Source organism: Rutilus rutilus (assembly GCF_951802725.1).
Source record: "Rutilus rutilus genome assembly, chromosome: 21".
Lineage (NCBI taxonomy): Eukaryota > Metazoa > Chordata > Actinopteri > Cypriniformes > Leuciscidae > Rutilus > Rutilus rutilus.
Window position 1 is genome coordinate 28255488 of NC_140226.1, and position 12874 is coordinate 28268361.

General features: G+C 37.5%; 1 protein-coding gene across 2 annotated transcripts in view; it reads right to left on the reverse strand.

The window, feature by feature from the left end:
• The window catches only part of slc24a4a (solute carrier family 24 member 4a), a 58760-nt gene extending 47259 nt beyond the window's left edge, over nt 1-11501 (reverse strand). The window contains exons 1-2 of one of the 2 annotated variants that reach the window (XM_084393532.1): nt 11340-11501; nt 2256-2654 (exon numbers count right to left, since the gene is read on the reverse strand). In XM_084393532.1, coding sequence (XP_084249658.1) covers nt 2256-2433 — 178 coding nt within the window. In that variant the 5' untranslated portion in view covers nt 2434-2654; nt 11340-11501. Of the gene's footprint in view, nt 1-2255; nt 2900-11339 lie in introns of those variants that run through there. The other variant, XM_084393533.1, reaches the window with a different exon arrangement.
• Between the last annotated feature and the right edge of the window lie 1373 nt (nt 11502-12874).

Here is a 12874-nt window from a genome sequence, read left to right on the forward strand (position 1 = left end):
AATCGTTTTTAAATCAATAAACTCCTTTTTAAACAAAGGAGTAATTATTTTGATCAAATAATTTAATTTAATTATAATTTTTGTCAAATTATTGATTTATTTGGTAGGTAGCCATGTAATAAGCGGGATAAAGTAGAGCGAGGTGGTTGTTCTAGCGAATACGACCCCTTCAGGCTGATTCTTCCTTCGCTTCGGGGTCCTGATCAGCCTGTCGGGGTTGTATTCGCTGTAACAACCGAGGCCTCGCTCTACATTATCCCTTACATATCATAGTTTGGATACTGTGCTGTCTGTGTGGATCTTTGTCTGGCATTGATTCCATTTCCTGCATCCTCTAGGTACTTTTCATCTCCATACTTAAATTTAAGCATTACACTTTCATTCGAGCAAAATTTTGCAATGGACATCGCTAAACTCCAATTAATTAATTTCATCAGTGCTTTTTGCAACGCAGAGTGAGTGAGTGAGTGCGCATGGTTGGCAGATTGAGAAGATTACAGGAAGTAAAACACTGGGCAGAAATGTATTCCTATTTATTTATTCTCTTGACATCTGGCAACCCCAGGCAGAAAGCTTGTGAAGGCTTGTTACCAATGCAAGGTAATGGAAACGTAAAATATAAAATAATAAAAAAAATTACTTTTCAGGACAAATATTTAGTAAGGCAAATACCGCAACGATTATTTTTAATTAATCGAGAGAAGCAGAAATCGTTATCACGATTAAATTACGATTTATCATGCAGCCTTAACATTACAACCTGACACAAAAGTTTGTGCTTTCTGTTTTGTTTTTTGCACAATGATAAATTGTATGTTAAGTAATTAACTAAGAAAGAATATACGTTTTTGTTTGGTTGGTAATGTATTTTCAGTCCGTGTCTTTCTCTTTGTGACACACGAGGAACTAGTGTAAGGAATTCATCAAGCGCACCATCGCACAGAGAAAAAGACAGTACTCTTGAAAAGCTAAAACCAAGTATAATTAATAATTGCGTAATTAGCATAATGTTTAAAATGTTTAATGGGCATTGGTTGCATATATTTGCTGTGTCTCACCTTGCATAGCCCAGTCATCATTTGCTGATGGAAACAGATGCGAATAAAGATGGTATTTATATATTTGGTTGTTAATGCATTTGCACTCGCAAGTCCCCAATTAAAAGAATGAAATGCGTGTGTTTCTCATCGCTTGGGTGGTGGGAGGATATAGGGCATGGAGTGCGGGCATCCACTGGCAGAAACATAAATCAGCGCCTATGAACGATAGCTAAAATCAAGTCCCCACCCTACATTTTTTTCTTTTTTTGATATCCCATTAAAGTCACACGTACATGATGTGAATGTACTTGTACATGTACTTATTGTGAAGTATATACAAGTGAAACTGATTCTTGAAAAAGAAAAAATGTAGGACAGGACTTGATTTTGTCCATAGTTGTGGTTTGCTATTGGTGCAATCTGGTGTGAGTGACAGGTTGATCCCGCCTTCACGCCAGTAAACACGTCATCAGAGAAGAGAAGAGATGTTGCTGCAAGAGGGAGGGGAAGTTATTTTGAGGAAAGATTACAAGAGATTAGCTCTTCATCTACTACAGTACATTCAATGAAATGTAATATTCATTAAAGTACACCAATTAATTAATTCAATGTAACATTCAAGAAATTCAAATAATACTACATTAATGAAAGAATTGTTAAGCAATTTTAGTCACAGATATGACTGTGACGTCGACTCCTCCCTTCAATATACTGACCCGCCCATCTAAACGTTTGAGAGCGAGACTCTATTCAAACTCTGACAGCTTGAAATGGCAGCTAGTCGTCGAATGATATAAAACGGTGCTTTTTTTTTTTTTAATCATACCCTTACAGTCGGACAGAAACAAAGACTATATGTGAAAATGACATTTTGGAAATGAAACAGCTTGAAATCAGCGTTGTTTGTCTCACTGCGTTAGACTTAAAACACACACAAATGAGAATATACAGTACAACGTGTAACTATGAACCGACATGAATACATACACACTCAATAGGCTATCCCACAGAATAACGGACGGTCTTTGTGTAATCATTTGAATTCTGAAAGAAAAGGATGCTCGCCTCTGTTAATAATTCAACGTCTGACGTCCCAAAAAAGGACAAGTATGTATTGCTGTCTTGTATCGGCGTATTAATAAGACATTACACGATAATGACCCTCATAATTAGCGATGTATAGTATCACCAAAACATATAGGGACAATCACTTACCCGTTTTTGTGAGCAACGCCGACATACACCACGCCAATAACAGGAGGCTGCAGATGAAGCACACCTGCACGAACAGCATTTCTCTCCTTTTGCGAACTTTAAAAATTTTGGTGATCATGTTCTTTTTTGACATACTGCAGCTCTGCTCCAGCTCCGTGGTCGTCTGAGGCTGTGTCATTTTGTAAGAGTAATTTCTGCTCCGAATCGAAGCCACACAGATGGCCGGGACCGCAGGAAATCAGGCTCGAGATGAGGTCCTCCTCATGTCCAGCGAGCGGATCCCGTGTTCAGTGTGGCAGGAGCGCGCGGCGGCGTGCATGTGAGAGATTCCGTCCCAGGTGCCTCCACGCGCTCGTTCTGATGTTGTATTATTAAAGCAGCCCGCTTGAGTATTGTGTCCTGTTGCGAGAAAAATGCTAATTATAATCAGTTGAAATTAATCACTGGACAGTATGCACGGTATGCAGCCGGGATTCACAGTTGTCTGGTGATAATATGACTAAAAACCACATTTTCTTTGGCATAAGAACCATACAGGGCGAGCTAGGTATACTGTTATTTCATGAAATATATAAGAACCGTGTCAGTAAACATCTTCAGGGTCCGTGCTCTCAAGTTGAGGTTTCATCTCCCTCTCTCATGCAGCTGCCGACTACATGTGAGGGACTGTTACGCGCGTTCACGTGATGCTGATGACGTATACACATGAGATACTACGCTCACTAGCCTACTATAATCCTTGGAAAAGGCATGGCTTCTACCATACAAATTGTGTAGGCTATTTCTAATAAAGCAACTGAAGGTCATTCTAAAATCATACGTAAAATAGCCTACTATCACACTAATGAATTAGGCTATATCAATTCTAAAATCAGTAATGATCATTTTATTTTATGAATCTTGTGTCAGTGGAAAATTTTTCTTTAAAGGTAGCAATTTTCAGCACTAAGTTTGCCTTAATTATAAGATGTAATATGTTATTTTCTTATGATGTACATCAGGCCTATCACTCAAACGTTTGAGGTCAGATTATTTAAAAAATAATTGTATTCTTTTACTTAGCAAAAATGCATTAAATTAACCACAAGTGACATTAAAAAAAAAAAAAAGTGTTCTTTTAAACTTGTTATTCATCAAATAATCCTGAAAAAATGTGACACGGTTTCCACAAATATTATTAAGCAGCACATTAATATTAATCTGTTTTTGACTTTTATAATGATATTAAATGTTTATTGGGCACCAAATCAGCATATTAGAATGATTTGATCTGAAGGATCACATGACACTGGAGTAATCATGCTAAAAATTCAGCTTTGCCATCACAAGAATAAATTATATATATATATATATATATATATATATATATATATATATATATATATATATATAAAAACCAGTTATTCAAACAGTAATAATATTTCACATTGTTCATGTTTAACTGTATTTTGATCAAATAAATTATTTGGAGAGCATAAGTGACTTTTAATGATATACTGTATATTCATAAGTAAAAAAGTATCATCAGTTCAAGTTTGAGATCTTCATACATGATTATGTCTAAATAATGTTAATCGTCGACCATTTCAAGAAACAAAAATGTAGGCCTATTTAAAAATTGCCATTGAGTGTTTTAATCAATTACCAAAAAGATTACTAATATTTAATGTATTTTACAGTATTTACTACATATTGCAATACTGTGAAAAACAGTATAAACTAACACTAAACTGTCGTAAATTAATCCTTGGTGAGTCACTTAGACAGACTAAGGTATAAAGCAGCTTACATGGTGACGAATGGCTGAGCAACATTTTTTCCAGGCTTTTTCATGGGTTCTTATTGTGTGAGGCCCTACAATTACAAATAACAAAAAAGTGGTTCATAAACTTAGTAATGCATGTGACCCCAGGATGCAATGGCTGTACTTTTAAAGGGAAAGAAATACTATTTTTGTCCCGTTTGAATGATGTAGTTTTAGAAAATGTCAGGTGTAGGTCAGTTCTCAATATGATTTTATTTTATTCATCTAGTCACAAAAAGGGGAAAATGTAATTTCAAGAAAACAGTGCGTATGTTAAATCAGCATGCCTAAAATTGAATTCACTGAGTGAAAAAGCACAGAATTGATAATGGTTATATTTTCACAAACAAATGGTGTGCAGTGAAAAAAATACACCCAAACAAATGAAACGTATAGATATTTAGAAACATATGACTATGAACATTCTATGACTATGAACATTCTCAAAAAGAAAATGACTATTTACAACCCATACTCAACAAACGATATGTCCCAAATGATATGTCTGCAATGGAAAAAGTCCTCAGCCTCTATATTAGCTGATGTTTCTCAGACTTATCTTGTTCACTTCAAACCTCCTATTCCATTTTAATGCAACCTGTGCTTTGACCTAATAACCTATGTCATTCGCATTTACAAAAAAATCACATTCTTGTCAAAGACTAGATTATAGTCATCAGTTTCCACCAACATATAATGTAGTTCGTGTGAGCCAAATGTTTTCAACCTTTTTTGATACCAATACTTTTTTTGACTTCAGATTGTTGTCTGGCTCTTTTCTGAGAACAGAGGCCACTTCCTTCCTATAGTCTCAGCCTCAATTAGTGAACCATGCTGATGTGCAAAAATATGGTTATGGTTAGACTACTTTCTGTCTTCATATGTAGGGCAAAGTTGTGCCCAGTGCCTTTTGGATGACTGACTGTTACACTTTTATTGACTGAGACAGTCAGTAAGATTGATGGTTGGGAGTGAATATCATTTGGCTACTCCGATTGCCATGGAGGGTCACCCATGTTTTTACTGAAAACTTCTGTCGTCTTGCCATCACAGCCAGCCGCCATATCACCCTGTAGCCCAAGACTGGTTGCCCACTGAAGCTAAGCAGGGTTGAGCCTGGTTAAACCTGTATGGGAGACCTCCTGGGAAAACTAGGTTGCTGTTGGAAGAGGTGTTAGTGAGACCAGGGGGTGCTCACCCTGTGGTCTGTGTGGGTCCTTGCGCCCCAGTATTGTGATGGAGACACTATACTGTAACAAGCACCGTCATTCAGATGAGATGTTAAACCGAGGTCCTGACTCTCTGTGGTCATTAAAAAAACTCATGGCACTTCTCATAAAGAGTAGGGGTGTAACTCCGGTGTCCTGGCCAAATTCCATCCATTGGCCCTTGCCAATTCTGGTCTCCTAATAATCCCATCCATTGAATTGGCTCCATCACTTTCTCTCCTGTGGTGAACGCACTGGCGCTGGATGCTGCACACTGGTGGTGGTTGAGGAGAGATCCCCTGATATGATTGTAAAGTGCTTTAGGTGTACGGTATACATATGAAAGTGCTATATAAATGCCTCATTAATTTATTCATTCATTCATTCATCACCAGCCCCTTCGACAACAAGACCCTGAAGTCTTTGTTCTGGATTGGGGCTAACTACCACCATCCCACCGTCTGGAGAGTGTCTACACACAGTCCAGAACACAGCCGGACCCAGAGCCTGTTTCACCACCTACGACCACGCAGGAATCGTGTGAGCCCCCCGCAGATGGAGAGCTAGAGCCAGAGGATAAGGTGACAACCCTCGCCCTGGAAGAGGAGCCCCCCAGTGAGTCTGACCAGAGATGTGAGCCCGCAACATCTGTGGCCGAGGGTATACTGGTGGAAATAGAGACTGAGGACTGGCTGATGAACTTCAGTACGGAGGTATCGTCTCCCACCCCGTTTCATGTTCCTCATTGCTGTTCCGAGACAGCACTATGGACTATTTGGACTGTAAATTGTTTATTTGTTCTGAACCTTCATCGATGTTTATAGATAGCACTAAGAACTATTTGGACTGTGATTTGTGTCTCCATCTTGGCTCCTTCCACATTCGGCTCCACCAGACATCCTCTGCATTGTGGCTCCACCGGATTCCCTCATCCCACCGGCTCTCCCTTGGTCAGTCATCACTCCACTTCCGCCATGGTTTCGCGGTCCGTTGAGCTCTGTTCCTCCACCCCTCCGGCTGCAGCGGGCTCCTCCTTCCCTTCAGGTACGCCTCGGTCCCCGATCAAACCGGCATCGCCTCAGTCCTCGGGCACTCTGGCTCCACCTCAGATGCTCATCAACGAGACATCACTTTGGCCTTCTGTGCCAGCTCTCCGTCTGCACCCTGGGATCCATCAGCTCCATCTCCGTTGGTCGTCCCCCAGTTGTCGTCAACCACAGCACGACCACGCAGCTCCTTCCTCCCTCGACTCCACCGTGGGTTGTCATCGCTGGGCTCTGGGTCTGTGCCGTCGGCCGTCCACCATCATCGCCGTCGGAGTTTCGTCGTCGTCCAGATGTCACCATTCCTCCGTTGACGGCAATCACCATCCCTTCGCCATCTCCTGTCAACATCTCTGCACCATCTCCACGCCTTCCAGGAGGGGGCGTTCTGTCACACATATTAAGTTTTGTTTGTTCTTAGTTTCTGTTTTCATGGACTTTTGGTTTGTTATTTTCAATCACATGTGTTTCTTTGTCTTAGTTTCCCGCCAGTCATCAGTTGTCATGGACACTCATCTAATCATCACACCTGCTCGTTATCATCTCATTATCACTGTGTATTTAAGTTGCTTTGTTTTGCACAGTTGTCGGTTGTTGTTCGTGTCTGCGTTTGTTTCACACACTCCCTGTTACACATTTTGTATTTACCAGTTTACTTTATTATTATTAAAGACTTTATGTATTCAAAAAACCAGTGGAATCTTCTTTATCTTGTGACAGGGTGAGATTTGACATTGAGGATCATATTTAGAAATATCAGTTTTATTTACTTCAAATCTCTGTTTCTCTCTCTTTTTCTTCATAGTATAGCTCTCCTTTTCCCTGGAGTAAATCATGTGGTCAGCCAAAGGAATTAGCCTCCCTGAGACTCCAGCATTTTAGCAAAGACAGCAACTGACTGACCAATAAAAAGTGGTATCCTACGGCAATGGATCTATTTTTGTTTTACACACTAAAACACTATTTAAAGCGAAAACTGTACATTTAGGCCATACATATTGGTTATTTTGTCGATACATGACACAATGTTTAAAAGCTAAATGCATTTATCTGCTGAGTAACATCTAAGCCTGGCTGCTGGCTCATCAGTTTGTGCGTGTTAAAGCCCAACAACAAGGAATCAGCCTCAGGGTGGACTGTTAATGCGGCCTTTTTTGCTGGGCAAGAGGCAAGAGGGTGTTGCATGCTGGCAAATCTGTTTTTACCAGCTACAGCCAACGCTGGCCGATGTCAGTGCTTTTTAGTGTCAGTTTTTTGCTAACCATTCTTCAGGCTAAAGGAACAGAACTGCGTGACTGGACACTGATGCTAGCGCTGTGGGTCTGCAGTACACGATGGGTAAGTTTTGTAAAAGACGATGTTGAATAGTTCAGCAGTCATGCCAACTACCTGCTTGTAATCATGTGAATGGTCTAAATTCTCCAGTGGTGTGTGAGTATGAGTGTGTATGTGTGTTGGGTTACTCTCTCTAGAGTTTAAAGGTCAGCTGATGGGAATTTAGGCTGAGGTATAGCAGGTGAGAAGGCACGTCATATGTGTTTAAGACATGCGGTTTCAAGTTGTACACTGTAAAAAAATATATTTTGTTGTAAATAAAACAAGCATATACTGTACATTTTACAACAAAATACTATTTAAGTATTTCTTCTTCAAAATTTCACATTTAATTGAATGTGTTACTTGTTTGTTACTTACAATTAATTGTAAAAATGTATCAGTAATTTCCAAGGGAAAATTAGTTCTACACCAATTGTTTTCTTTATAGAACCTATAACCTGCATTTATTTAATTTTAAAAAGTACAGTAATATTCAAATTATGAAATATTGTTAATTTCAAATAACTGTTTTCTATTTTAATATATTTAAATTTTCAGCATCATTACTCCAGTCTTCAGTGTAACATGATCCTTCAGAAATAATTATAATATGCTGATGTGATGCACACATTTGCTATTATATGATCAATGTTAAAACAGCTGTGCTGCTTCATATTCTTTTTGTGAAACTGTGATACATTTTTTTTCAGGATTCTTGAAAATTATATTCTGGATTACCGGTAATAGGAATCTTTTGTAACATTATATATTTATTTACTGCCACTTTTGATCAATTTAATGTTGTTTGCTGAATAAAAGAATTAATTTCTTTTAAAAGAAAAATCATACTGACCCCCAAGCTTTTGAACGGACTGCCTTTACAGACTCTTGGTTAAAACCACAAATTTAGGAAAATAACTATTACATAATCACTAATGATTGAGCTCAGATGTATAGACTTTTTGTGATTTTTTTTCCCTCCTCCAACTTTCTTTTTTTTTTGTAATAGCTTTGGAGGAAACTTTGGAATATAATAAAAATACTAGAATACTGAGACGCATCGAGACAATAATGCATCAATCGAGTTAAACTATATTATTAAAGTAGAGTTTTTCAAAAATAAATTAAAATAAATATAAAATATGATGATTTTTTTTTCATAAATGTCAGGTATGTCACTGTAATTTTATAAATATTCATTTATAAAAAACATTTTTTACTACGACCTAACACGAAGGATAACAGTTAATGTAACAAACTTTTAAGTCCTCAAGTCTAAAAACATAAGCTTCAAAGTAAAAAATAATAATAATAATTAAAATAAACAAAAATACCAGCCTGAGAGATATTCACTGTAAAAAATGCAACAAGTAGCCCCTGTCTTCTTCTAAGTACTAAGTATTTTGAAATCATTTTCATTTTCGGTAAATATGAAGTTGAAATATTCAATTATAAATCAGGACTTTTGAGTGCATAGATAATTGAATGGCATACTAAAGAGAATAATCTTGTGTGCTATTGAGGTTCTGTAAGGAATGTGGGAGAACAGCCCCAGGAAACACCACGACAGCATTTTCAGATGTAACATTATTAAAGGTGCCCAATTTAAAAGAGAATGCAATTTATTATTTATTGCATTTAATCTCAGAACATTTATTCCATTTCCCAGCAGGGTTTTCTTTCACAATGTTTTTTCCAGTAACCAATTGGTACTTAAAGAAGGATTCAGGCTGTTAACCTCTCTCGATCGCTCATTCCTTAAATCATGTGTTTAGCTCAGATGACTTGCTTCCCTTGACAATAATGACGAAAGACTTGAGCCTTTTTCCATGTTAAAAGGAAGGAAATTGTTCAGAGATATAGCTTATGTGTTCCTGCAGAACAGACACGTGACTCACGACCATGCCATTAAGTTTCTCTGCCATGTAACGTGCTAAACACATTAGCACATGCATTTTATGGCAGAATGATGTGGTGAACTGTTAATTTTGGGACTTTCTTCAATTGCTCAAACTAAATGGAAGACAAAGGGTTTCAGCTTTCAAATAAAAATTCTGACTAACTTGGACTGAAATAGTGTGTGCTTTTCCTTAGCACTCTGCTGGCTCAGGGATCATAATGATGACTCCTTAGGGATGATCAAGCAAGATTTAATGCTGTCACTCAAAATATTCACAGCCGCTTACATCAGCTGTAACTGGATCATGCTCAAAATGTAAATGAAAGTGGGAGTATAGCTAAACCTCATTGTGGAACTTGAAATCCAGAATCAAGACTTCTTTTAAGGTAAATTCAAAGACTTAAACTTGATGACTCTTTGTTGATCCCCATCAAGTCAATCTGTTGACCCGACTCCCTGTATTTGATCGAGCAGCGGAAGGCTGACACTAAAAACAAAATGTGCAATTCTTGAAAAAAAAAAATCATATTTTATTTTGCCTTTGCATGCTATCGGAATAAATACATATTTCCTAGTGGGAAAACAAACATGAACGGCCTCTTAAGTCTTATTTACAACTGGGAAACTTTCGGATACTGAGTTTCCAAGTTGGGAGGGCCATAAACTTTAAACATGGCTGAAGAGAGAACTATTGCTCTAGTGACTGTTAAGTATTATTAATTTTCCCCACAACATCTACATTGTTTTCTCTTGCCGTTGCAGTCATGTATATTTATGTATACAGTAAATAACCAACTGATGCCTATTGTATTTTACACAGTGAAAATAGCACTTTCAGCAAGCTATCTAGATCAGGTGTCCAATCCTGCTCCTGCAGAGTATCGTATCGTATTTTTTTTTTTTTTTTTTTTTTTTTACTGTAAAAAAAATGGTGTTCATGCTGCCTTCAAATTTTAAGTTCAGTCGACTCAAATATCCAAGTTGTCACTTAGTACAACTTCAAGTTGACTAAACTTAAAAAAAATAGTTTTTACAGTGTTGACAGGACTACAGTAACTGGACAGTAGATTTCCAGCATGCTTTGCATGGGAGAGAAAATGTTGGAATTTGGTGTTATTTTATGTGTTTTTGTGTAAAGGAAAATAATATTTATCATGCTAATATGTGCTATTTCTAAATAGTGGTTATCTTACACCATTTTTTTTTAAGTTTGTTCAACAAAACATTATTTGTTTAATCAGACTTGTAAATGTTTGTTGAGTGAAATTCAACGGGGAGAACAGCTCCAAAACAGGACCAAAAAACTCTCACAAGTTTACTAATGTTTTCAGAGACTGCAGTAGATCCACATTTCTGCATTGCATCCAAACCCCACCAACCTTATCATGCTGAAGTCAATGAGTTTTTGGTTAAATATCTGAAATAAAGTCTGTGGTTTATGTAAGCTCGAGATATAGTGATGTTTTATTTTAAAACATTAGTAATACCCCTTGTTTAGTTTTTTTCTTTAAATGCTGTATCTGTGCCTTCCTCTACATGTATTTATATGCTGCAGTGTCCTCATTAAACAGCCGCAAATGTCACACAGCAAGAGGTCAGACAACTTTGCATGTTTTAATGTGTAAATGTTTGTTGGTAAAATGTACATTTTGATCTATTTTGGCTTACACTACCGTCTTTTATCCTATCACAGCAGTAAAGTCAATATGGACATTGTCTATAGTTCTTAATTTCTGCTCATGTATACTTTTTTTTTAGTTAACAATAACACTTATTCAGTGGAAACTGATGCAGAAAATGAGGTTTCCATACCTGAAAGGAACAAGACCTGATTTTGAGGTTGAAACTGTGAAAGGTTTCTCCAAGGAACCCAAGGTCGTTTTTGAGTGTCTACCAGCTTGAGATGAGACGTTGACATCGAGGCTGAAGGTCAGGTTCACCCTCGAGAGCATCTCGACACGTCGCATTCATGGCCTAAGTGACGTCAACAGAAAAGTCATTTCAGAGATGAAGCAAGTTCATTTAGATGAGAGATTAAGAAGACAAACATTTATTTTTTTCCATTGGAATAAGGTACACTGATGAATGCACAATAAGAAAAGGAAAGCGTTCTAAGAAAGTAAATATTGTCCATTTTGATTTCATGTTGACTGATCCTTAGTAAACCCTGATGTATTATGTACTGGTGTAGAGACAGCGGCTCAGAAGTCATGCTACCTTCCAGCCTGTAATCATGTGAATGGTCTGAATAAAGCAGTGTGTGTGTGTGCGTGTTTGCTGGGTTAGTCCCAGGCTCAGGCTTCAAGGACTAGTCAGCTGATGAGAATTTGGGGTTTGAGGCACCAGGCAGGACAGTCAGCTGAGGGCTCAAACGCTGTGGGAAGTATGTTTTTAATTCTTAGGATCAGTGACGTCTGTCTGCGGGGAAAAGCTGCAAGACACGCACACACATACACACACGTCTTATTACACTTCAAATCTCATTGGCTGCTGTAATATATGTGAGAATGAATGTACTCGGAGTGCATTAGAGCGGGGATGTTTAGGCATGTGGTTCTCAAGTGGTTTTTCTTCAGGATCCAGATTTTATATTGGACATCATGTAGTGTCCCAACACTGTACTAGAATTGTTAATTGTAGAAAGGTAAACACAAATGTCCTAAAAATCTAATGAACCAAATCAATACAATGAAGCAGTGTTTTCCGCACTGCCCCGCACGGCAAAATAAATCATATCTCAGTTTTGAATGTGAATTTGCTGTCATATTGAATGAGATGCAATTCAAAGATCGAGGTAGGCAAAATAAAGGCAAAAAATGTCTTTCATGCAGTTACTACATACAACGCTATACTGTAGTCTAACAAATGACTCTTATAAGCCATTTTTTTAGTCTGATTCCCGAACGAATAACTCTCATGATCCGGCTTTTTCAGAGAATAAAAAAAAAATAATACAGTGTGACGAGTCCGATTTACAAACAAATGACTCTTTTGAGATGATTCTTTTAATGAATGGTTCAAAAAGACAAGTTACCAGTTTGATAAATCCTTCCCTGAACTACTGTAAAATTGTTCCCTCATTTTCGTTAAATCGTGGCCATGATTGCAGAAAAGTAAAATGAAGTTCATTAATACTAGCTACTATAAAGCAGTGTATCCAGAACTGAAATGATTCAGAACAGTTAGCTACTCAAGATCACTTACTGAACTGTAAATTATTATTTTCATCGATATGAAGCAAGTTTTGTCATTTCTGACTGATTGTCCATATAACATGTCCTTAAAGATAGACATTTTTGTCTTTAACAGAGTTTCTTTTTAATAAATATAGGACTATTCCTATTATA